Source organism: Takifugu rubripes, chromosome 15 (assembly GCF_901000725.2).
Source record: "Takifugu rubripes chromosome 15, fTakRub1.2, whole genome shotgun sequence".
Taxonomy (NCBI): Eukaryota; Metazoa; Chordata; class Actinopteri; order Tetraodontiformes; family Tetraodontidae; genus Takifugu; species Takifugu rubripes.
The window spans coordinates 2,814,685-2,840,913 of NC_042299.1; the positions used below are offsets into that span (position 1 = coordinate 2,814,685).

At 42.6% G+C, this 26,229-nt stretch overlaps 2 protein-coding genes across 10 annotated transcripts in view; one reads left to right on the forward strand and one right to left on the reverse strand.

Annotated features, from left to right (window-relative positions):
* Nucleotides 1-21,913, reverse strand: part of LOC101065305 (pbx/knotted 1 homeobox 2) — a 52,217-nt gene extending 30,304 nt beyond the window's left edge. For 4 of the 7 annotated variants that reach the window (XM_029848624.1, XM_029848622.1, XM_011611036.2 and 1 more), the window contains exons 1-2: nucleotides 21,838-21,913; nucleotides 6,807-6,883 (exon numbers count right to left, since the gene is read on the reverse strand). The gene's annotated coding sequence lies outside the window, so the exon portion shown is untranslated. Of the gene's footprint in view, nucleotides 1-6,806; nucleotides 6,884-10,324; nucleotides 10,455-21,837 lie in introns of those variants that run through there. The other 3 variants (XM_029848620.1, XM_029848621.1, XM_029848623.1) reach the window with 3 other exon arrangements.
* A 1,272-nt stretch (nucleotides 21,914-23,185) lies between these two features.
* Nucleotides 23,186-25,618, forward strand: tmem218 (transmembrane protein 218). 3 transcript variants are annotated; one of them, XM_011611037.2, is made up of 4 exons: nucleotides 23,186-23,292; nucleotides 23,577-23,693; nucleotides 23,922-24,027; nucleotides 25,283-25,618. In XM_011611037.2, exons 2-4 carry the CDS (start codon nucleotides 23,590-23,592, stop codon nucleotides 25,415-25,417), a joined length of 345 nt encoding a protein of 114 aa, XP_011609339.2. In that variant the 5' UTR covers nucleotides 23,186-23,292; nucleotides 23,577-23,589; the 3' UTR covers nucleotides 25,418-25,618. The 3 variants fall into 3 exon arrangements, with proteins under 3 accessions (XP_011609339.2, XP_029704485.1, XP_003970783.2); XM_029848625.1 differs by having other exon boundaries at nucleotides 23,189-23,292; nucleotides 23,925-24,027; XM_003970734.3 differs by lacking the exon at nucleotides 23,186-23,292 and having other exon boundaries at nucleotides 23,301-23,693; nucleotides 23,925-24,027.
* The last annotated feature ends 611 nt before the right edge of the window (nucleotides 25,619-26,229 follow it).

Sequence of the window (26,229 nt, forward strand, 5' to 3'; positions counted from 1 at the left end):
GTTTTGTTTTGAATGTGGTAGTTTTGCCATTATGGGCGTGTTCTGCTGTAACTGGAACATAAATTATCTGAGAGGAGTCAAAGCCAAGTCAGACGCAAACGTGAGGATCGACTCCGTAGTCTTAACCTTCAGCGCACTCACACACACACACACTCACACACTCACAACACCGCTGTCTCCGTTCCAGTTGCCAGGGAGACCGCCATACCAGGGCTCTGACCCAGGAGGTTTGGGACTGTTTTTCAACCCCCCACCCTCGCACTGGAAAGCAGGAGCGATGGCAGCTGTAGGACAGCTGTTCTTACCAGGCTTGAGCCTTAAACCACAGCCATCATCCCACCATCAGAGCAGCCCGGACGACATTCTAGGGACAAAAACAGCCTGCAGCCCAAATGATTAGACACATCTGCCTGAGCGAGTGGATTCCTCACAGCTGTCTGTGGGAAACTGCAGGACAAAGATTCCACACAGGCCTGCGCAAAACCAGAGTTTACAGCTTGTTTTTTTCCCCAGCCTGTCTCATTTCTGCTGCCTAACTTTAGCTTTTGGTTTGATCAGCAGCTACACAGCAGCACACTTACCCCACTGTAGACAGAGACCCAATAGGAACCGCGGAGAAAGTGAAATATGAAATTAAGAAAGCAAATAAGGTAGTTGTTGGCGTGTGGGCTCACTTTGCTGACAGTCACACATTGTGCTGTGTTACATCGTCTGGAGATGCATAATTGCATTACATGGTGATTCACTGCACACCAGTGACCACATGCTAGAAGAACAGCCGCAGGCAATTTTCATGTCTGGTGACTTAACACCTTTAAGTTGCTCTGTGGTCTCACTAGCTCCATCGCGCATGTTTCCATCTACGGATGAAGATAGGTTCCCACAGACCTCCCGTGGAGAGGCAAGAATGCCGTTGCTTCATTCGGATCAGCTATTGTCTGAGCTGCCGGGTTCCCCGTGTTGTTTTGTTTAAACATGCGCTATTGCCGGTCTGGATTTCTACCTTCACCTTCAATAACGTGGGAACACTTCTACATTACATCTGTCTTGATTTTTTACATTTGCTAATAGATTATTCGGAGATGTGCGGCAAATGTTGCGGTCCAACATGTGTGGCGCTAGCATGGGTTTATGAGTATTGTTTGCTTCCTGTTTTGTCTGCATTGCCCTGATATTGGATTCTAGATTTTATTCTTTTAATGTGTTTGTTCTCTTTGCATTTGTTTTTGTTTGTTCCTTGTTTCTCATTTGAGTTTTGCACTTGCCTCATGTACTAGTTGTCAGTACTATAGCTTATTCTTGGCTTACTGGAACGCCATCACTGCCCGGCTAGTACATGTGATTCAATAAACATGAGTTCAGTCCATTATCACAGTTCACAAGAGTGAGCCATTCTTTATTTGCACACCATGAAGGGACCCTGAACACAACCCTGTGGAGTGCCCAAACAACAGTTCAGTTGTTTAACGGTCCGGGGAAGTATTTCCAGTCATCTGCTTCAGATGTGTCACCGGAACATTCTCAAATACATAACGAATGTAGAGTTGGTTGGAAATGAAACTGAAACAGATTCTACACATTTTATCTAAAGCTGTTGAACTATCAGCTTCATACTGGCTAATAAATCCATCCGGACACGGATGAAGCTCTGGCTGTTTGCCTCCTATAGAGGAAGTCGTGAGTAATGGTTGTGGTAACAATCATATAACCACTTAAGCCTACTGATTCTATAATGCTGGCCTCTCATAGATGAACACGTTGGTTTATAAGGCGTGTAATAGAATTTGGCCGTTCCTTCATCAGCAAGAGCCAAAAGGGCCACAGAGCTGGAACCAATGTCAGACAAACCATGTCGGCTTTAAGATGGCGCGGCAAATGAAAAGTTGGAAGCAACTGATCCTGGAAGAGCAAAAGCACACAACAGAATTCCACAGAGCAATGTCACTCCAGAAGTGCAGGAGGATCAGGGCTTAATTATGTCTGCAAAGGTTTCTCTGAAGGTTTAAGCTGATTTTGGAAGAGGAAAAGTGACACATAGATGACAAAACAACAGATTTGGCTTTGGATGATCTTGTGCAGATTTACCTGATGCTGTACTGTGGTTGCACTAAGGCAGTTACCGGTACATTAAAAACAAAGAAATCAAACCTATTCGTGTTTCTGCAGTCATGTGACAAAAGACATAATTTTGTGGTCAGTAATTCAATTACACTGTAAAAAAAATGCTGGTAATAATATATATTTAAAATTAGAGTAACTAAAAATTAAAATTATTACATTATGAAAGATGTTTTTCCTGGACCCTTGCTTGAAAAATAATAGTGAATATTGAGGGAAATGGGAGACGCACGCTTGTTTGTACCCTTCACTTTGTAAAATGTGGAAGGAACAAAACTGTATTGAATATGCAGTTCAAATATACCTTCTGCCATGACTACAAAAGTCCCATCTTTTACCATTCAAGAGAGTAAGAACCATAAACAGCCCGTTTTCATATACAGCCGGGCAGCCAGAGCGTGCATTTTATTAGCAAGTCTATTTCTCCACTGTGAACATTTCACTTTGTCTTGCTGCATAATTAGCTTTTGGTGTTTTAGAGGGAGACTAACCTTTCTTTTTGTCATCAGAGTGCAGGAGAAGGAGCAGGCTAAGTTAGAATAGTTGTGATTTGGCTCTCCCCCTCCATCTGTTTTGTTTTCCTTCCATCTCCCGCTTTTTGATGAGCTGGGTCTTCAGTCCTCCTTATAAAATCCCATTAGCTCTTAATGAAGTCGGGCTCCGAGCCTCTCGGCCTCACCTCATTTAGCACGATTGTCTGGCGGCCATTAGCATGGAGGCAATTACAGCCACACGACAAGAGTAATTGGAAATGCCGACAGGGACCCTGAGAAATGGTAATAAATAAATCTAAAAAAAATATATTCGAGCTAATAAGCTTCCATTCAGATGGCGTGGAGGGAGCCGCATGTGTCTAAGTTAAATCAACATAATTACAATTAGGGTTGGTAGGGTAAAAGCCAGGGCAAAAAGAAAAATGGATATTGATGGATTGGAGAATGTGTGGTTATCGAGGTAAAGTTGTGGAAGGAAATATAGGATTACACTGCTGCTAAAATGGGAAGCTAATTGTGATCCCAAACTCACGGAACACTCAGCCGAGCCAATCTATCTGATAGTTTACCTTCTAGTTTTCTTTGTCTCTCAAATATCCAAGCCGGACTCCGGAACACAGCCTGGAAGTGTTTTAGCTTCAGCTTTTCAAGTGGCAATTTAAAGTTCATTACCTTTCCAAATTTCTAAAACCCAGATGATTAATATTCAATTCCAGATGTCACAAGTGACTGAACGAGGTCTGTCAGATTGGCTGGGCTAAACTCAGCCCTGTGGAAATCCTTTGAGTCTGAAACAGGAGGGATTCTGGATGAATTTCCCTCCGTGAGCAGAGCTAAACGGAGCCCAAAATATGTCCGGCATTCCACCGACGCTCTGTCGGGTTTCTGAATTCTGGTCTAAGTTAGTGCAGGTTCGAGCAGTTTTCTCTCTGTGTTGTTGTAAAGTGCTGCATAAACAGAGAAGCAGACAGTTTAGGCATTTTAGACGCTAATGTATGTGGACAACAGTGATGGATTTAAAGTCAACTGTACAATTTTTAACATTCTGTAAATGCTGGTCGACCAAAACGTCTGATATGTGATATCAAAGCAGGAAAACTCTCAACGATCAATAAGGATCCTGCAACGACAGCAGGTTTCGGGCCTGGTGCCAGATCGCCACTGGCATCTTTCCTGTTACCCTATGCCAACGCCTCCCTCCCACCACTCAAGACCACTGCTGCCCCCACCCCCCTTTCCTGCCTCCTAAGCTGAATGACAGGTGGTAGAAACCTGATCAGCAACAGCCTTCTTCATCTAAACGCTCCATCTGACACATTGCCCACTCACCCACTCAAGAGCGGGGACACCGATCAACCAAGTGTGTGTGTTTGTGTGTGTGTGCATATGTACATGTGTCGGGGGGGGGGTTAAAAAAAGTTTTTTTGACCATAAGACGTCCACAGCAGGAAAAATACCGCATTTTTATTCTTTTTTTCTTAGAAATTCTAAAGGAAATACTTTGGGAACTTGGGAAATTTAGGAAAAGACATTGGTTTCCTTGCTGCAACATGTCCTCACAAAGACAGGAATGTCTTCACAAAGAGAACCACAGCAACAATTGAGTGGATGTGTGAAAGGGTAGCGGGACTGAGGTCTATCTGAGACAGCACCATGACACCGGCTCGATGTGCGTGGATTTTTTGGGAGGTTTTTTGGCCGAAGCAGCAACCGCTGAAGCTGGCATTGAGTGTCCAGGGCTCAAACAGGAAACAGGAGGTGGGCTCCCACAATAGTCGCTCCCAGTGGGTAGTTCACAATAGCAGGCGAGCGGCTGCTCTCAACAATGACCTCCAAGCCCTCATCGCTTGAAGTGGGGTGACCCCACCCCCAGCATTTCCCTTCCAGCGGCTCATATGGGGTTTATTATTAGGGACACGTCGCTGGAACACGCGTGACTTGTCACTTGAACTCTGAAGCTTTGACTACTGTTTGATTCACCGGGGCTGAAACTGCTGAAGATGAGGAGGAAGTTTCAACTCACCTCTTTCACCGAGATAAAAACAGTGTCAGAAGACAGAAGCTACTTAATCATATAATATTAGAATTAAAAAATAAACATTACAAGTAACTAGTTGTCCAGTGGAGAGACATGTGTGTATAAAAAGTAAATATTTTTAGTTTTGACAGCACTTGTAGGTTCCCTTCAATACACACATATTGAATACACAGTGCAAAATATTTTATGGATTTGTTTTCTAACCCAGATTTATTTAGCTGAAATTGACAAACAGCGTCCACTAGAAACCATCAAAAAGACTTTTTCCCTGTTGCCTCAAACACAAAAATCAGATCTGAAATCCTACTGGCTGTCTCAGGAGCAGCAGAGCGTCTTGGTGCAAAATTGGAAATCCACAGAGTACGACAGCGCTGTCCTCATGAAATTCAGTCTCCCCGTTCCCCATGAAAAAGTTCATTTGTCTAAAACAGCTCCAGAAGCAATCAGACCACAGGATGGTGGTTCAGAGCGGGGTGGGGTGGGGATAATGGGAGGGGGGATAGTGGGGCTCTCCTACCAGGAGGAGATTTAATTAGTGAAATCTCATTAAGACTAACAAAATTAAGTGTAAAACAATCCTTGGTGGGGAGTCGCGCTGAAGGAGGGGAGCGGAGAAGACTGAGGGGCTGAGAGGACATGAGCCGGCTGTGCCAGGGAACACACACACACACACACACACGCACACACACATTCTCCAAAGTAATTGTCTGCTGCCTGTATGATCATTTACAGTATATAACTGTGTGTAGAGACTAAACAGGATATCAAAGAGCTTTGTCAAGTTGATGTAAAATGTTGATTGAGAGTTTCCTTTTTTAATACAAAGAACCCAATAAAGAGAAAAGCTCAGTTGGTGCATTTACTGAACTGGCAGCTTAATTCTTTCAGCCAACTCACGTTGCTTTTTTAAAAGCATGGCTATCCTGCTCCGTGTAGGTTGAGAGAACACACTATTGAGCTTTTGCACTTTCAAAAATCCCATTTCTTCACTCTGGCGATGGTGTGGCCGTGAAACAACAGGGTGGGAAACTTCCGGTGTCTGTCAAGGTGTGTCTGAGTCAGTAAAGAGGGCACAGCCTAACATTTTTCACACCGAAATGTCAGAGGTGTGACACACCTTGAGCATTGTCAAGATTTACACAGAGGAAATGGGAACCATTGAGAGCTGATCCTGTGAAGCTGAAAGCTAAAACGACTGGAAGATTTTCCGTCGTTATCAGCCACGGGCGTGATTTTCATCAGTAGCGATTAATGGCTGCACGATTCTAAATAAATACAAATGTTGGAAATGCAGCTACCGTTTAAACATATGACTTCAAATTACAGAAGGTAAAGGAGAAGCTGAGCTGAAAAACTCCTCTGACATATAAATGGTCACCATGGATACCAGGCGTGCCAAATATAAAGCAGAAAAAAGAATGCTGAAACTAAAGAAGGCAGTTACAGCCCATCTGTTTCTATTATGTTTATAGAAATGTCGTGAGCTACACCTTTGTCTATTAATTTTACAATTTTATGATGCTACTATAGACCAGTGTATAATGTGTTCTAATAGCTAATGCTCATCAGCACAGCAGCTAAACACATAATCATATTTTCTGAGATTGATTGGGCATTTTAATTAATTTAAAGTGTAAATGAAACCTACAGAGACAAAATCTGCGTTTCTAGTGTGAAGGTAAAGAAAAAAAACGCACCTCACTTCCAAGAAAGGTGACTGATTCATGTTCTTACAACGCTGTAAAAGAGGCTTCCTCAAAGTGTCAAAACCAATATTCGGGCCTCCTCTTCCATAACCACGGCAACCAGACCAGTGGAGGTTAAAAACCTGGCACCCCTCATCAGTTTTTAGAGGTTGAATCATTAAATCAAAAGCCCCCCTAATGCCCCTGTGAGTACTCACTACAGGACAAGGAAGACAAGAGCGAAAATAAATTGCCATCAAAGTGTCACCATACTTTTCTAATATATGTTTAAACTCGTCTAAAAATGGCAACACTTCTCTTAAATTGAATGAGTTAAGATGAGGGTGAAAGGTCATGGACCCCAACAGTGGACCTGGGTGTTGATAGCACAGCTTGGTTCCACTGTATCATATCTGGGTCCTAATCAGACCGCCGTTGAGCAAAGCTTTTGAGTTTTACGGGTAGACTCACCGTCGGGTTGTCCACCACGCCACAGCAGCTGTTCAGTGTTATTCTCTGCTCCCAGAATGCAACTCTCCACGCAGAGCCTGGAAACAGAGGCCGGCGTTACATCGTCTCCGCTAGATGACAAATACGTAGATCATTGAAAGGAGGGACGAAGTGTCGTTTTCATTGATTTATAGAGAGGAAAGACGGCCGCCACTTCCTGTGGCTTCAACACCTTCGCAGTCCGTCCACCCTGACAGGACGTTCGGATCAGTATCAGTGCTGATACAGTAGCTCTGGAGGATGAATCAGTCTGCTTCAAGAACCGCAAAAAGCAGATAAACCTGTCTTCGTTATCTGAGTCTTCCCTTGAAGGCGCGCGACTCCGTTCTCAACCTGCTGGTTCTGCCTGAATAAAAGTTGGCCGTGATGACGCTTTGCGGCTTTTCACTGGTAGCAGCGAAATGTTCTCAAGCAGCTCAAAGGTGAAAACGGGGAGGTCAAAGGAATTGTGGGACTTGGATTCCTCTGTGCAGTGAGAGGTTGAGTTATGGCCACATGTAAAAGATTTAAGCTCAATCAAGCATTGATGGCGGGACACCTGATCTTTCACTTAAAGCCGCGGAACAGTGGGAGAGTAGCCGGGCCTCCCGCCACGTCGCCTCGCTCCAGCCCTCTACGAACACAGAGCCTCTGAAGGGCTGGTATTTACCCAGACCTGCACGGCTCAGCGGGGACGCCGGCGTGTGTGGTAGGTGGGTACGACCAGAGGCTCGCAGCGGGGAGGGGAGGGGGGAGGGGGGGGCTGGAATGAAGCTGTAGGGATTAGCAAGAGGAGGCCAGACTTTCTCCTCTTCAGAGTTTCTGCTGACAGCAGGACGCTGCTAAAACGCTCCTGTGAAAATTTACGGCCACGCTGGAAATAAGAAAACGCCGCCGACAAAATGAATATCAGTGCTTTCAAATTCATTTGTATTTTGTTCTTAAGGATGTTTGACTTCAACGCCTTCTTCTGAGAAAGTGACGAAATATTCGTATTCAAACTGGACGGTACAGAAATGAGGTTTAGCTGGTTTACACACCTGTTGTAACTGTTTTATGCACGTCAGAAGGTTGGGTGACTATGATACTGCTGACATTCTGACCCACTCCACGTCAACACAACAATAACAGCAGATATTCCAGATCACGACACTTTTGTCTATTCTGATTTAATTCAAGGGTTACAGTTTATGGTTATAGCTATTTTAACTTCCTAACTTTCTTTAGGAACTTTGCTTTTGTTCTAAAAGATTTCCGGCTCCAAAATTAATGTTAACAGATGCTATAAGTTTGTTTTTTTTGTATTCACAGAAAAACAACTAACCAACTCAGACCAAAGCAGAAGGATTCTGTGAGCCTCAAAGAAAACATTTTAGTCTCTGTCTAATCCTTCACACACACCCCCCAGTACCAAGGAGCCGTCTCCCAGAGGGCATTCCCCCCTGACCCCAGGTAGGATCACACGCACACAAAAACACACACACGGACTCGATCCATGACCCCCAGGGGACCTAGATGACCTTCCTGTTGACGTCAAATCAAATAAGAGCAGGAGCTGCTGCGGCGAGGGGCTCCACCCAGGGGGCTGGAGGTCTAATCACCTAACCGCCTCAAAGGAAACATTAGCATTCCTCAACATGCACAACAGCGCTCACTCTGCAGCCTTTACACAAGCACACTACCTATATCTAAAACAGTGTTTCAGCTCTCTACGGTTACTGTTAGATTAGGAGTACGTTCTCTTATTTAAAAGCACATCTGAGCGCAACAGCTTGTGGATATGTTAGCGCGTATGACCCATATTTCCCCCAGTAATGGAAAGAGCTGCTATGAAAGACATCGTGTGTGCCAATAACATCACAAAACTGATGATGTCAGACTCTGACTTGGACTTTGAGCCGTCGTTCAGACTTTTGGCCTCTTTCCTTAAAATTACCGGAGACATTCTTTGGCTTTCAAAGACTCAAGCTGACGGAATTTACAGCTGGCGAGACTTAAATGTTTGTCCTTGTTTCCTGAATAATTCATCAGCAATAGCTGTTCCTTCTCTGTTACGTCTTTGTCTCCGGCTTCACGCTGACACACAGATACACAAATCGTTGGATCAGCCAGTACGCAGAGAACGTTAGCAACCGCAATACTGATACCCACCACAGGCAGTCTCGGGGAAAATCTCAGGGACACTCGCAGGGACGGCGCATTTCTAATGAAACAATTGTTGCACATCGTGCAACACTTGCAATAATATCAATAATGAGACACGCTCGGATGCACCTGGAAAACCCTGTGAGAGAATCTGCCTGAGATGGATTTAGGTGCTTCCACTGCTCGCTTCCTTTGTGAAAAAAAAAAAGGGGTTTGAAGCCCCCTTCGTGATTAAATATTCACAACTTTCTGCCTAAACTTTGTCTCTAATCACCTGTACTGCAGGATGAAAACTCCAGATGGATGTCTTCACAATTCCCAAATCCTCCATCCCCCCCCCCTTTTTTTATGATCGGGAGATTTGGGGTCAAGGTGTGAAGGGAGGACCAAAAGAGCTGCTTCCCACAACCCCTCTCCTGATACAGCCGCCAGCTGTTCCAAGGGCTTCCATAACAACAGCTGCGCAGAGGTTTAGTGGTTCATGTTGCTATGACAACAGCAGGATCAATTGGCATGCACAGACTCTCTGCGCTAATAGGAAAAGTGACATTATAGCATAATTTCATTCCAGGGAAGCAGAGGCAGTTTTTTTTTATTGCAAGAACATTAATAAAAGAGGCCAATAATTAATTTTGCACGATAACGCTCCGAGGCTCGTCTGGCCAAAACTCACAAGAATCGCCCACACGTGTTTGACAACTCAGCCAGAAACCTCTCACTTCACTAAATCCTTCCCAGGCGATAAAGATAAAGTCTGTGTTTCCAGCTTAGACAATAGGAGCTGAATCTGCATGGATGCCTGGCAGCTGCGTGTGCCACCAATCACAGGATGTCCAACAATCACAAACACTTCACAAACAGGATGTCAGGTCACCCGGCCACCTTAACTCTGGGCATTGTATGGGACCACATGTGAAGTTGATGTGTAGACTAGCACATCAGCAATCTCTATTAAAACAAAAGGTCAGAAGTCATTTTTAAAAACACAACATGACATTAAACTGCTTAAAAGCTTCAAAGTCACTCTCTGTCTGCGTTGTTTTTCTGCTACACAAAGTGAAAAACAACCAAACTGTTGCTCCTCTTGCGTCGACGGGTTATTTAGAGTCAAACTTCAACTGTTTCAGGCTAATTCCTGGGAATTACAAGAGGCTAACGATGACAATGGCAGCTATTCCCGCAGGAGTAGCCAGAGCCGGTGTGGCGTCAGTGTCGGGTTAAACTCAACGTTTAACGAGCATTCGGCTGATACAGACAGCTGTGGCAGACAAAACATGGCAGACACACACACACACACACACACACTCCGAACACACAGCCAGCTGCTGGAACGATGCTGAAACAAGCTTTCCTACCTTTGTGTCTGTGCACTGATCGCCTGTTGTTGATATTTGACATTGATTTTCCCTCCCTGTCTCACAGAATACGATGGCTCCCTCGGAACAGAGGGGGGAAACACAGAAGAGGAATCCATTGCTAAAAATACCAGCGTCATGATGAGTCAGAATGGATGAACAAACTGAACAAACAAGATGAGGCGACTCTAAATTCCTCCAGTCTCAATTTTCTCAATAGTTTTTTTTTGAAGGGGGGGAGATCCAGTCTGAAAAGGGATCAGTGGATCCTTTACTTCAGTGACTCAAGAGCAGCACGAATACAGAAACCAAAAGTAGGATAAGAAACGGATGATCTTATTAGTGACAGCTAATGTGGAAAAGGAGAAAAGGGTATTCACATTGAGATTATATGCAAACTGATAATATCTCAGATATACAAATATAAGTTCAGCTTGAAAGAATTGAAGAATTGAAATATCCACATTAATATGTACAGCTAAATACACTTATTCTCCTTTCTAACTTAGGTGGTTAGCACCTATCAGGAAGGTCTCAGGTTGGGTCAGGCTCCAGACGCACACCCACAGGCTCACTCCTACATTGCTGTCTATAAATATTAACCTTGTAACATTGCATATATGATGTTTAGCATAGCATATTCCTCACTGAGCAGCAAATATATTACATTTTATCCCAGCTTCCCAAATGCAATAATGGTGAGGTGAGTGGTGAACATCTATCATCTCAACAGCCCTTTTCAAAGCCCTTTAGACACACACTCATATGCTCTTTCGCTCTCTCAAAGGATGTTTTTTTTTCCCTGCTGGCTGTGAATTCCTCTGCATTCTGGCCATTTTTTTTTTAAATTAACCATTTTGCCAAGGTTTTTTTTTTTTTTTTGGGGGGGGGGGGGTAACTAAGTAGCAATGATGAGTGTTCTTAACAGGACATGTCAAAACACTACTGTTGCACCCTTAAGGAAGGTAGCAAACGGCCAAAATGCGCAGATAGGGCCCGGCAATGAGCTGGCAACTCATTCAGGGGACGTACCCAGCCTTCGCCCGTATGTGGCTGGGATTGGCTCCAGCGCCCTCCCCGTGACCCTGCGAGGGGACGGTGGTTTGAGGATGGATGATTTTTTTACAGGGCAAGAGATCTGACAAAAGCTCCAGACAGAGTGGAACTGCGATAAGGAAATACAGTTATAGAAAATATCCCAAAAAATAGATAATTTTATATATACTTTGACATAATTAAACCGAAGGCTTTGCAGGGGAGTGCTGAAATGCTACCTCTCCGATTTAAAGCTGCTGTATCCAAATACCCAAGATCAATTGGAAAAAGTGGTGAGGTGCTGCAGGGGTTAGTACTGTCCCCTTCTGCATTGTATACGAGTGTGTATGCTCGTCTCTTTCTATATGTCAGCCCTTGGATGAGCTGGCGACTTGTCCAGGGTGATATCCCGCCGCCTCTCGCCTGAAGGCAGCTGTGATAGGCTCCAGCACCCCCCGAGACCCCGTTAAGGTCTAAAACAGTGGATGATAAATGGATGGCTGATAGTATTATGTTATTAAACCGAATATAGAAAACATAAATTAACCCCCCCTTCCTTTTTTTTGATGGAACAGGGAACAGGCTTGTGTTTAAAGTGATGTAAGGGGATGATTTTCCTCATGTTTAACTTAGGTATTACATTAGAAGCGTGAGAACGGTAAAGAAAAAGTCTTTAAAATATCTTATAATGGGAGAAAAAGGATATGAAGTCAAGGTGGCGTTCAGAGTGAAAAGTGAAGCAACCTCTTGCCTCTTCCCTCTAGTAAGCATCCCAGCACTCCCACAGCAACAACACTGCAGTCTATCAGTGTACAAAGGGAGGAGTTTAAAGAAAAAAACACCATCTTTGCAGTTTTTACAGATTGCAACACCTAAATCGCCACAACAAAATAAAATAGTTCCCCTAAAATGCAACAGAACATTATACGAGGCGACAGAAATGTTTTGCTAGTTCATTACTTGAGTAATAGATTCCATCTGTCTGCAACAATGACGCTTCCTTCATTAATTTGTGTTACTTGTGATTCAGCTAATGTGGTTACAGAGCAGAAATTCCAGCCTCTTTTCCTTCAAGAATAGGTTCTCTGTTTTTCCACCATCCCTAAATCCGCTCGCAGCACATGATGGCAGAACCAGAGGAGCAGAAACTAATCTGCGGTTATTCTATCCAATGTTTGTATTTCCACAGGCGGTACCACAGCACATGTTGGGTACGTCCCAGGCGGCCCGGGCTGGCCGCAGCACCGCGAGGGGGAGTTTCTGATGGAAGCCACGTCAGGCTACACTCGAAGAGCGTGAAAAAAGTCAACGCAAAGCCTTTGTGGAAGGACAAGTGAAGTGAACACGCGCTCCACTCCTCCCCGCTCAATCGACACAATCACGGCAGACCAAAAACTTGGCATTTACGCCTCCCAAGCTGATGCAGCAGAAATTCAGGGATATAGTAACTATTTACCCTTGGCTACGGGGGCTGCACCACCGCCTGTGCAGGCAGGGGTGTTTGACACTTGTCTTCTGACTCAGCATCGATGGGTTTGCTGTTTTGCAGATGTGGAAAGATGATATTCAGGAGTGGTTTAATCTAATTGCCCTACCTGCATCCCCAGTGCTTTGGGTGCGTGTGGGGGGGGGGGGGAGATGTGGCCAGTTAAAATGAACTTAAATGAATCAACAAGTCCGATGCTGAACATTTTTGGTATAAAATGTTTGACAATAACGCCACAAGAAACTACTTGCATTTCTGATGATTTAGCATAGAGGCTCATACCCCCCCCCCCCCCCTACACACACACACACACACACACACACCCTAGCACATCCCCAATAATCTTTTCTTTAACACTAAACCAACAAATGTGATCTGCCGCCAACGCGATCACATTTCAACCTGCTATTTACACCAGACTGACACTGCAGCAATGCCAGACCTGTGCCAAAGGTATGAGACCTTGACCAGGAGGCTGAGGCAAAGGGGGGGTGGGGGGGTGCTCAGACAGCTTTTCCCTGTCATCGCAGCAGACGTGACACCGTGTAACACCTTCGGGCTAACTTATATACCTCTGCAGCTGCTTATCAGTCCAGCTAAGCGCAGGAGCTGCGCTCCTCTTTCACATGAACCTTTTATATGTGAACTTCTTTTGTCATTGGAAAGTGCTCTGTAAATAAGTTTAATATTATCGGGGGGAGAGAGAGCTACTGCTTCCTCACTTTTGCTCTGACTTTAGCGACTGGAGTCACCTCAGAATCTGTTTTTTTTAATGAAATAAAACTGGCTTGAAATGACCTAAGACAAGAAACTAAAGTGCATCTGACTGTTAATTACATGACAGTCAGCTTATGATAATCACAGCAAACATATCTTAGCTATTGCATGTGTGTGTGTGTGTGTGTGTGTGTGTGTGTGTGTGTGTGTGTGTGTGCGTGTGTGCGCACATGTGGGTTCTACAAACTTTTGGCACAGATTATACTGGATTGCGTGGTTGCCAAAAATGTTGCCAAAGGCAGGAAAAATCACAATTGAAACATTTGGTGTCAGAGGTTGTTCTTGCAGTTCTCACTAAGGTCTCCAAAGGTTGCAAAAAGGTGGACAGACTGTTTCCTCACATTTCACTAGTGCTTCATAAACACTTTTAACGAAACGCTTTAAAAGGTTTACAGAACTTGCATTATCTTTACAGGCTAAATGCAAACCCCAGGTCAAATAAGGGGGTAGAAAGGTTCTAATGTATTAAATAGAGGGAGCTCATTCATTTGATGAGTATTATTTGTAGGGATATTTGTCACTAATCAAAAATAAAATAAATGAAGGCTCACCGAAGGCTTTCTGAATAAGTGCAATTAGGGACAGGTTAGGGTCACGTGATCTGATGAGGTAGCGGCTAAAGAGATTAGCATCAGACAGGGTTTACTTGACGTTACCGATGTTGCGAACAGCTGTAGCCAGTTACAGTCACGTGACTGAAATGGGAATCTGTTGTTAACTGATACATCTCTGTCGTGTCACCATTGCTAAAGTCTTTCACATTGCTTCACCTTAAGTGACGCTGTTGTTGCGCTGCTCTGGTCTTTTCCTGCCTCTTCTCACCGGACGGCTACATGGCAAAGCTAGCAATTTTAAATGACAAATCATGGACAGCAGCATCTAAATCAGTAAAAAAAAAAAAAAAAAAAAAACAAGCTATGAAACGAAGCAGTAAACCCCCCAAAAAAACCCACCTCTGATTACATTTTCAGTAACTTTTTAGGAAACAATACGATCTTTCATCACAGCACATATCCTCACATGCTAATTACCCCTAACACAGTTTGACTTCATTTATTATGCATGAAATAATCTAATATGATGACTGTGATAATTATGTGCACATAGATAAGATTAAAGAGTGGTAACCAATTATGGTTCAGGAGCCGGGAAAAGTAATTATTCTTTGTAGTGGGGGGAAAAGTCTGTAAAGTCATTCAAGTTTTGAATTAAGAGAAGAAAAGGAGATTTTCCTTATTCAGCACACATACAGTAAATGAGCATTTAATTCAAACCAGGAGACAACAATGTAAAAATAAACCAGGATGAAAGCTGCTCCATTTCTGCCTTCTGCATGCATTAATGTAAAGCAGCGTGTGTTATGATAATTGAGGGAGGCTTCACACGCTATGAGTCTGACATGTTTACATGATGTCTTGAAAGGGAACACGTCTCGATGCGTCGGGTTTCAGCAAATCACACGGAAATCAAAAACTGTAAGGAGTGGTGCTTGAAATCAGACGTGTGTTCCAAAGCCATTAAATATTACCACTTCTAAAATCAGAGCTGGCATGCAGTTAGCCTGTGCTACCATGTAAACACACTCTTTGCGGCTTTGACAAATTATGGCTCCGGCACTGCAAATCACAGGAAAAACAGCATGCAATCATTTAAGCTGTCGGACTCTGACACTTTTTGGCTTGAACTGCGTAATAAATCAAAGTTTCACTGAATGCAGCAGCTCAATGAGGATCATAACGAGTGGAAGAAATATCTGAGCGCTGCACTAAATAAAGAGATCAATAGATCAGATCACCAGAATGCAGATAAAATTAAATTAAGAATGAAATGAGGGTTATATAAGGAAAAATATACAATTTTGAGCTCAGTTAATTAGTCAAAATTGACTGGCTCATTCAGGTGACAGCGTAAAGTTGATTTTTACACAATAGAACTTTGCTGTGGTGTATTTATTAATGTAATAATGTTCCAGGAGACCTTTTCTTTCTTTTTCTTTCTTCAAATTAAGCACAAACAAACCTCAATATTCTCTGCATCCAGTAAGTTGTGGTGCGCCGCCTGCATGCTTCATTTAAATTATCATAAAAAATAGATTCTGTCACAATTTTTAGACTTGATGCCTTGTTTGCATATTTAATATAAAATACATTTTGATAAAGAAAAAAATGATGTTTTTGGAAGATTCTGACATTTTCTTGACATTATGAGCATTCTACACAGTCTATTTTTCTTGTCTTCTTTACACCAACGTTGGTGACATTGGTTAATATACAGTTTTATACACTATGCGTGTGGTTTAAGAAAGGTCATTTTAATACTTTAAGGCTTTGAAGCTCTGTTAATTTTCTCAATTTGTTGATCTATGGACTCATCATATTGTATTTTTCACATAGACTTTTATCTTTTTTGCGAAGCATTAGCTGCACTTCATGTTTAAGATGTTGGCTAAACAACTGAAGTGCAGAATCACAGAGGAATGGAAAGTCCGGAAAGCCTGAAATCTTACTGAAATAGAAATAAAACGGCGTGCCCTTCTTTAATATTTCAGGAGTGTCTTATGGAACACTTTAAAAGATGTAACCTTCCATGGAGAATAGAGTGCACTTCAACTGAAGCTGTGCTGTCATAAAACCATGGCACTTTCACAAGAGATCTAAAGGAAAGAGAAGTCATTTGCCTCTTTTAAGAGCGTTCGTTAAACACAAGAGAACAAATGAGTGTGTCCTTGCCGCTGTGCAGAGCTTTTAGTAAACCAAGCAAGAGTATGCAAACAATGAAAGTGGCAAAGGCCGAACCGTGAAGATGAACTGTGAGTGGACGAAAGAATAACACTCTTGACACGTGTGGAGAGGGTTTTGGGAGGATGGAGCCAGGTTGCAGTAACTAACCTTGTGGAGGGCAGAGAACTCTTCAGACTGCAGCACAGTCAGGGTCAATGGGCTGATTTTAACATCTCTCCACATCAGCAAACCTGCCCTTGCTGAACCTCCATCATTCCGAAAGCGGCTCGTGGCTCTGGATTTGTGTTTCCTTGCCCTTCCCTGACGGTGAAGTACGTACTAAAGATCCATCGAGGTCCAATAACCCCTAATATGTTGCACATCTGTCACGCAGACTGCAGCCTCACACTTCAGCATCTTTTTTACAAGCCCAGTCACATCCTGACAGGCCTCAGCCACATTGGCAGCTTTCTTCCCATCCGGCGCTTTGGTATTCCCACACTCGGCATGTGCACGCCTCATCTTGCTGCGATCTGTTTCTCCCCCCACTTAGTTTTCAATTAAGTAATCACTTGAGAAAAATGGGCAGAAAATGGAGAGCTTTGCTTGCGACGCCTTTGAGGTGCAATCTTCAAGGGAAGGGACCTGATTTTTACCAGAACACTTAATAATCTTAGTAAAATAAGTCTGGAATTTTAGCTGACTGGAATATTTTGGCATAATATTTCCAGCTATTTCAATTAGTCTCATGTATGGATATCACCTATGGCTGCTTTTTACTGATATTTATAGTTTTAAACTTTTTAACCAAAGATGTTTGAGATTCAAACTAAAATCATGTGTGTTTCAGAATAAATCCACTGACATTTTTAGCACCGCTGACATTTCTCCTCTAAGCTTTAAAGAGGGCACCAGGGGTAGTTTTAAGCGACGCTGACACCATTTTGGTCCGTGCAATTAGTCACTTCCAGAGGATGTGGGCACGCAGTCACCCAGCCATGGCTGTTTTTCCTGCCTCACTATGATCTGCCGCTGAATTCAAATCAAATATTTTGAACCTCGCCCAGCTCAGCTGTTATGAGGACTCTCAAATATAATAAATTCCGGATTTGCTGGTGGCCTTCATATTTTCTCTGTGTGAAACCCCGCTCATTTATCAGGATTATGTGCATTCCGCCAGAGACAGGAGCCACAAGCACCGTGCGGTTCAGAGCCTTCTAAAAGGACTTTAAAGGCAGAACGTGTAATACGCTGTTGCTAATTAGATTTTTCAATTGATCCTTGAATAATCCTATCAATTTTGGAAAATATGACGCTTGTTTTGCTTTAAAAAAAAAAAGGAATCACGAGCCACTCGTGGTGACGCTGCTAATGTGTGTGTGTGTGTGTGTGTGTGTAGGTATGGGGGAGGGGGGTACCACATCCACATAGGTTTATTTCAGTAAACACTCTGTGCACCCTGCTGCTGAAAACCCTCACGTCTATGAATTTTATGGAATGTTCCCTGCTGGCTATTCATTTCCTCTCTCTGACAAAAAGAATGCAATCAGAGCGTCCATGTTAAAATCATTACCTAATGATTCGGCCCTTTGAATGGTTTCTTTCTCTTTCAGGCAACGCCGCGGCGCGGAGACGTGCGCGTGAAGTTTTCTTTTAAGTTTGATGAGCTGCACGGCCGAGTCAATGTAACATCTCGGCCTGATCAATCGGCCAATCACACACTCCGAGGGAGTATGGATTTCCCCTACATGTAAGGCTGTCTTCTTTTAAAAAGCAAAAAATAAATAAAGAAGACTTTTTGAGAGTCTTTTTATTATTACAAAAACATCAAACCTCTGGACCTGGAAAGGAAATCGATGAACACAGAACAGGATGTGCAGCAGAGGTGGGTTAGTGTGTCACTGTATAATCAAGTGTATTATTCTCACCGTATATTCTATATAAAGGCATACTATCTTAGATTGAGTTTTATCTGCTGTCAACCCGTGCACTGGAATAAAGACATTACACAATAAATATATATATTTAATGAAAAGTACCACCTATAGTCAATGCCGATAATGTCATCAGAGGTGGATTTGTGTTTTACTCCTTTAAATATTCATGCGTGAGGTGCGAATGTAATGCACATATTGCATCGGTTACGGTTAGGTCGGCGAGCTGAGGTCAGGCAAACGGTTGTGATTGTTTATTCGGTTTATGGAATTCTTTCAACACGCGGTGGAGCTGATTCCACACAGACATCGATGTCTTTTGGAATAACGTCTAGATATCTGCCCAGAGCTGTGAAGTCCAATTAAAACAGGAGGTACACAAAGCAAAAGGCCTTCAAATGTCTGCTTTTGTAATACGCAGGTAGAATTGTTTTTGCAGCAGAGCTCTGATCAGCTCAGTCAGGGTGAAAGGGTTCCCTCCAATGTTCCATTCATGCGTTGGGAATGGTGCGCGGCAGGTTTTCTGGGTTCTCCTGAGCCTTACTGACCATGCCATTATTCTGGGGGTGTTTTCATGACATTTGTATGACCTCACTGAAAGAAAGCTCTGTGATATCGACGGTATGGAGGATCATTAAATCTGCCCGCCGCTTCTCTGTGAACATAAATCAAGCCGATCCGTCTCTCTCCGACCCCAGTTCCCTGTGGCTTACTTAAAACCGTGCCAACGCCGTGCCGGCTGTGGAATGAGCACAAGTACGCATGCAAGGGCCGTCGCTTCGGCTGAGCCATCTGACGGCATAAACAGCCCTCTGCCTTCCCTCCAGAGCAACAGGGATCAAGGAGGCTTATTGGGTATGACCTGTGAGGGCCCAAACGGGCCAAAAACATGCAACGCAACACAACACGATTGTCTTAAGCTTCGCTCTATTGAACATGAGGGACGTAGCCCACATCGCATTGCTCACAGGCCTGGAACAGGACCGAGATCCACTCCACCGAGGATACTCTGCAGACTAAAGCCTTATGAATAATTCTGAACATCCGCTCTCTTTTTTTCCTGCCTGATTGAAGAAAGTAAAGCCCTCAAAAACAAATTAGACATCTCACAGTCTGACTGCTGGGAAGAGAAATCTTGCAATGCAAGGCATATTAGACTAACAAAGAGCTCCTGAAAAATGATGTATTGGTTTTATTCGGCACCACGCAGGGTGGAATCACAGACAACAGCGGCGGAAATGACATTTGCTTCTGGTTTCATTTCCTTGATTGCTTTATGGCCATACATAAATGCCTAAATTAGTTTGTAACATATGCTCTTCTCGCTCGGCTTACTTCCTTCATTTAGTGTGACTGAATCACTTTATTAGTGATTAGCTCCCAAAAGCTGCAGGAACGCACAGCACCACACCTCATCTTCTAATTTACCCATATAGTAGGATTGGAAATATGCAAATAGTGTCTGCAGCACCAAACATGCCCCTGGGCTGCTTGTCCAATGACACAAATCATCAATTAAGATCTCAGCAGGGTTTGGGGAGGAAGCTAAATTGGCATTATGTGCATCTAGTGATATGTAGAGCCTGTGCAACACAACAAAGAACAAACAGCGCTGAGGGAGACTGCTTATAATTTAATTTAACTCCTGCACTTGAGAGTGCATGCACTTTTAAACACATTCCTGACTAAATCATCACCTTTGAGATTACACGGTAGTAAATAGCAGAGTTGTACATCGAAGGTTTACACCGGCAGCACAGGGGGAGGTAGTGTACCGCACTGTAACGCATAAGGAGATGTGCACAATGATGTGACCTGAGAGAATTTGGCACATGGAAAATCCGTACGTGATGAAAAGATAGACACCAGGATGACAAATGAAGAGCTGGCACGCAAGGAGATGGGTGATGGCAGCGTCGCGCGAGATAAAATTACACAGGAGGTGGTGGTAAACAACAAAGTGAAAATAACACACTGATTATTCCATGCGCAGAATAGGGGTGTACGCAGCAATGTGTCAGAAAGCTCTACATGAGGCAGGACGCAGAGACGTGGTGCAAGGTGAGATGGCAGGATGGAGAATGGCACACAACCACCAACATGTGGATGGACCCGGTAAGAGGGCGCTCAGCAAGCTGCTCTACCACGAGGTGGACGGTCATTTAAATAGCACATAAGGCTCAGTTTTAAAAGAGAGCCTTTAATTCAATTCCTTCTGGGGATTTCCCTGCACCTGCACACCGTGTTCTAACAAGGGCAGCAAAAGTGGTCCGACCCACCATTATGGTTGGCCAGGGAGGCAGATAATGAGTAAACAAACAGCCCATGCATATTTAATGAAGCTAATGTCCTTTCATTGCTCTGTCAATGAAATGGACAAACAGTGGTGTTATATTTATGCTGACACCCAACCTGCTTGAAGATGAAAACTATATGAAACTAGATTCTGTATTGGATGAATTTACAGCAGTTTTACCATAAAAAAAATAAGTGTAGTTAACTGATAAGCGAGTCTTCTAAACTTGAATCTGTCACTGAAAGGTCGATGGATAATCCAGCCGTGTCAATTTAAGACCCTTATTGAGTACTTTCAAGGGTTTCAATGATTTTAAAATGGCACTTAATCTACAGCTGCAAACGATTTAAAGTTGCAAGAGAATTTTGTTGCGCTCTCAAAATTATTGACTACTGGAACAAATAAATAAACAAAAAAAACGCAATTAAAATGAGAATACCTTAAGGGGAAATAGGTGTATATTAAATTACTCAACACAAAGTCTGCACTTAATGTTGTTTTTAAAACACAAAATCACCAGTACTCTCAAACACGGTGCACGGGCACGGATACTGCACTCTAGAATACGTGTATGGAAAGAAAATGTTGAAAAGACTAACATAAAAAAAACGCGACAGAGAAGTTTATCAGTCAACAAATGAACCGAACAAAACTTTACATTTGGATAACTGCGGTTTACAGAGGAGAAAGTCTCAACCATACATATTTAATGGACTAAAAAGAAGCGCTTATATAACAAGGTGATGTACTAAAGAGAGAGAGAGAAATAAAACGGCATCTTCCTGCAGCTGAGCGCTCGCTCTCACCACCCCTCTCACTATCCCGACATTCATTTCAAACTACAATCTTCTGCACAAAATCATGCACCCCCAGAACCTTTCTGTAGACTACGTCACATGCATGACCGAAATTATGAGGATCCTTTTTAAAAAAATTCCAAACGCAAGAGAAACAGAACAAATTAAAAGGAAATCGTCTAATCTTGCTGTCCAGCACGGAAATGCCTATCGTCTATTTTCCGTCTCTCGGCGTTCTCCCCCATCCCGACTCCCCCCACCCTCTCCTACATCCTCCCTCCCTCCATCTCCCTCTCTCTCTCCCCCCTCTCTATCTCTACTCTCTCTCTTCCTCTCTCTCTCCCTCTCTCTCTGTCTGTATGAATAATGTCCTGCCTTTTGTAATGAGGGGGGGTAAAGGGGAGAAAGGACGCTGGAGTGTTGCAGCCCTGCGCTCATACACTGACATTGAAATGAATGACAGCTTACCTGCATGCCAATCTTCATCAGACTGACACTGGGCTGACAGCACAGCCTATACTCCTCCACACAGCCGCTGACGTCAGACGCACCAGGCCCCTCCCACTCCTGGCTCCATGGCACAGCCACGTTTCCCCAATGCCGGGCTGATGATGCCTTCCAGTGTCCGTGGGAAATACGACAACCGCAAAATGTGGACACAAATGTGTTTGCGGTCCAGGTTCCATGTGGACATGCAGCAGGTTCCTTTTAAAGCGTGTAAAATATCGAATTTCTGCTTTAGTATTCAACCAGTCCTTGCCGGTTGAAACGATGTCATTATCTTTACTGAAACGTGCTTGTTTTCCAGTAAAAATAAGAGAATAAGGCATAATATCTATCTATCTATCTATCTATCTATCTATCTATCTATCTATCTATCTATCTATCTATCTATCTATCTATCTATCTATACTTCCATACATCCATTTTTTTCGAGAAAAAAAAGTTTTGATCGAGTTTTTTCAAAAACTTTGACGACTACTTTGATCCCTAAAGGAATATTGTATGCACAAATGGCCCCGATCCACTTTCATTCAAATTATAGACAATAGCAGTGTGGCTAATTGACACAATGACTATTAAAAATAATATATTTGCGGCCTCAATCATTAATAAATGGTGAATACTATTTGCCTTTGGGAGTCAGCTGACATTGTGTTGAAAATGATTGAGTTTTCTCATCGTAAATGTAAACTGATTTAGATTGATCTTTTAAAAAGACAAATGCTTGAAATGTTAAGCTTTTTAATGATGGGATAGGCGTGTGAAGATTATTAATGCAAAGATGGTGAGAAACAGTACAAATTCCAAATTCGACGTCCTCAAATAACACGTGTCTAAATCACGGACGGGGCTATAGCCACCTGTCGGCCTTCCTTTACAATTACATTATTCAGGCGCTGCAAAACAGTTGGAAAGATGCTGCGGAGCAATCGCCACCTGTTGGGATCACAATTCCCATTTGATGCAAAATGTACAACTTAAGTCACATGAGTGTTTAATTCTGCAAACTATTCTCGGGCTTTGTGGACAACTTGTGAAATTGTATGGCAAAATGTAAAGTAAATGTTACAGAAAATGTTTATGCCTTTTCCAGTCTCTTGATAATAGAATGTATTCAGTTTACATCCCCTATTGATGTGTTTTGTCTTTAAATTACATCTCAATGAATGAACTTTTTATTTTTCTATTTTTTTTTATTGTTATTAAAGTTAATAACCACTTGTTAACACCAACAAGATGTTCAAACCAAAAGGCTACAAAAATGCTATGCTTTGATTTACGTAACTGGTTATAGCGTCCTTTTCATCAGCGCCGAATTAAGCGTTTCGGTGCACATGAAAGTAAAATCTTATGTGATTGGCTTATCGTCGATTCCTCTATCCAATCAGAGTTCACCTCTCTGTTACCAGGAAGAAGCAGGTAATTGTCTAGTGGTTGTTTCGCTGTTAAACTATCGGCGCTATCGAGTGGTTCTAACTGGGCAATAATTTTGAATTTTTCGAACAGAACATTGTTTTGTGAGGCGAGCTAGATGTTGTTTTTTTTTAAATTTAATATAGAGAAATTAAGAAACAATCTATCTGCCGACGCCGATCATTGCATTTAGCTAACCTTGCTAACCGTATCGATTTTTTTTTTTTTCACTTATTTGAGTAAAAGGGAAAAAAAATCATTTTTACTGAATATTTTTGCTGGTTCGGCAGGAAAAAATTGTAAATGTCGGCGTTACAAGTTGGCACAGGCGTGATTGTGATCGCGGTGATCTGGATCGCTGCTCTTGTGTTGGGGATCCTGTTTCTGAGAGCGTCGGGATCAACAAAGTAAGTAAATCCCCCTTAGATTTCTGGGTTTCTCAAAAAGATTCATATATGTTTGGTTGGCTAATTTAAAACACAAAATCGAACTTGCTTAATGTATTCGAGAATGTGTATGGAGGCATGTGCATGCAAAAATATTTGTGTTGCGTTGCTCAACGATATGCTTTGAAGAATTCATTAGCATTAAACTGTGTCCATTCTTGCTTCAGGGTGATGCTTTGTTCTGTCCAGCAGGTTCGGAGTGATCCCCGTCTTCTTTCTGGCCCTGACTGTCACTTTGGTGTTGGTGTTTTTCCCTCGCAGCTCAGAGACGAGTCCCCCTTTCAAAGAGGTGGAGGTGAGCTCCAGACCCTTACAAAAATATCCACTATTCACTGTAATGTAGAAATGGTTGAATGATTGCTGCAACTGTTTGACATTTAGACATTAATAAGCCTGCTCCTGGAGAGAAGAATGTGTGTGTGTGTGTGTGTGTGTGTGTGTGTGTGTGCATGTGTGTGTGTGTGTGTTCGTTCATGGTCTGTAGCTTTATCTTAGTCCAACAGCAACAGAAAACACAGAACACCCTCCATATTGCCAGCAGGTCGTGCCAGTAATCCAGTCTGGTCTGCCAGGGAACTGCCATCCCATAGCTAGGAGAGAGCAAAGCAAAGGGTCTCATTGATATTTACTTTTTAAGATGCCTAACCCCCACAACAGGTCTTGCGTGATAAACTTAGATGGCTACATGGTTTGATGTAGACTAAAGGATGTAATCAGTATAATCTCAGCTGACAGAAGCTTGTTCCTCAGTCAACCTGCAGGTTCTGGAAGGAGAAAACTTTCTCCAGCAATTGGAGTCAGTAACAAGGAGAACAATGCAGATTCTTGCACCCAAGAAACACCAACGTTCACTATTAAGTTGATTAGTAATTTAAATCATGAGAAGGCTGCAGTCTTTACTGGCTGGTTTAGTGGAGGGAACTCATTTGCTTCAAATATTGTACCAATAATGCACATATTTAGTAAAACCTTTCTACTACATAAGTGACAACATCTTACAGAAGCATGACTTACTTTTTAAATGGTATTATTTATTAATTAACAGTTTTCATATTTTCTCTTAGGGCTTTAATTTAATGGGGAATTAATAGTTACAAAACTCAAGTGACTGTTTTCTTTAATATCATGTGTGTGTCGACTTTACCTCTAACAGCAGGAATGTTGAATTTATTATTTACTTTATGCTTTCATGTTAATAACATGTCCTTTCTGGGAAAATTAATAGTTTGTTAGAAACATTTCTGTACATCATTTTCTGAGCTTCACAACTGACAACTCTTGATGATCTGATGTGTAAATACATATTAATTGTTTCTCACGTCAATGTATTATTTGAATATAGCATTGTCACATTATTGATACAGGTTAAGCACCAGGTCACCGCTTTATTTCTCATTCATGCATTTCTCAAATCAAACAGGGCTTTTTTTGTCTGAAACCTTCTTTGTCAAAGTCCTCTACTGACGCCTGGTGGCCACGACGTGAAACAAAACTAAAAAAATGCTTTAAAAAATAGATGTTAGCTCATCAGAATCATCTTTTTCCTGCAGATAGTGGACACTTTGTTCATTGGCCGCTACGTGCTGCTGGCCTTGGTGAGCGTCGTCTTTCTTGTGGCCTTCTTTATGCTGCTTCCCTTTCACTTCCTGGAGCCAGTCTATGCCAAAACCTTAAGAAGTCAATGAAGGTGCTGAGGTCAGAGGTCACAGTGATCAACCTGACAAGTGTTGTGGGCCATCAGAAGGGAGAACGGCGTTCCAAAGACGGCACATTCTGTCACGTTATGTACATTTTTTTGTAAAGTTTTGATGGTTTAGATTTAAATTATGTGTGAATATCACGTGTTTTTAAATGTTCCGCAAATAAAAGACAGTGTTAAAAATTTGACGCCATGTTTATTGATTCTTTGAGACTGCAGAGAACTTGAGAATGTCAGCTGAGAAAGTGAATTTGTGGTGTTCAGCGTAACTGCCAGTGAGCTATGCTTTTGGCCGAATAGTTAAATTGAAACCACAAAACATGAGCTGAAAGTCTAATGCACTCGTATATGGTCCAATAAAAGCCTTTCACTGCCAGAATAGATTTGAAACCAGTGGCAGGGATAGATCGGGTCATAAAGCAGGAATTATTAAATGGCGGCGCCCTCTACTTCATGTATATTTGACTGTAAAACACGGTCTTCTACGGACCGTGGAAAACTGCTTAAATCTAGCAACCTCATAAGCAAAGTGGTCGATTTGCTGTGATGAAAATAAAGTTATTAGTTGTCTGTATAAGTAAATCGCTATTGAGTCTCAGAGGTCAGAGGTAAAAGTCCTCATTTTTGACAAAATGCCTCATTTCTTCTACTTGAATCTGGTTTTCTCACCGTTGTTAATCTTTCCCAGTTGCTCAGTCACTTCACCCACCAGTGATGGAGTAGAGAGCTGGTCCAAGGATCGGACTTGTTATGGAAGCCTGATGGTAGATCTGCTTCTCCTTCTCTTCTACTTTCATT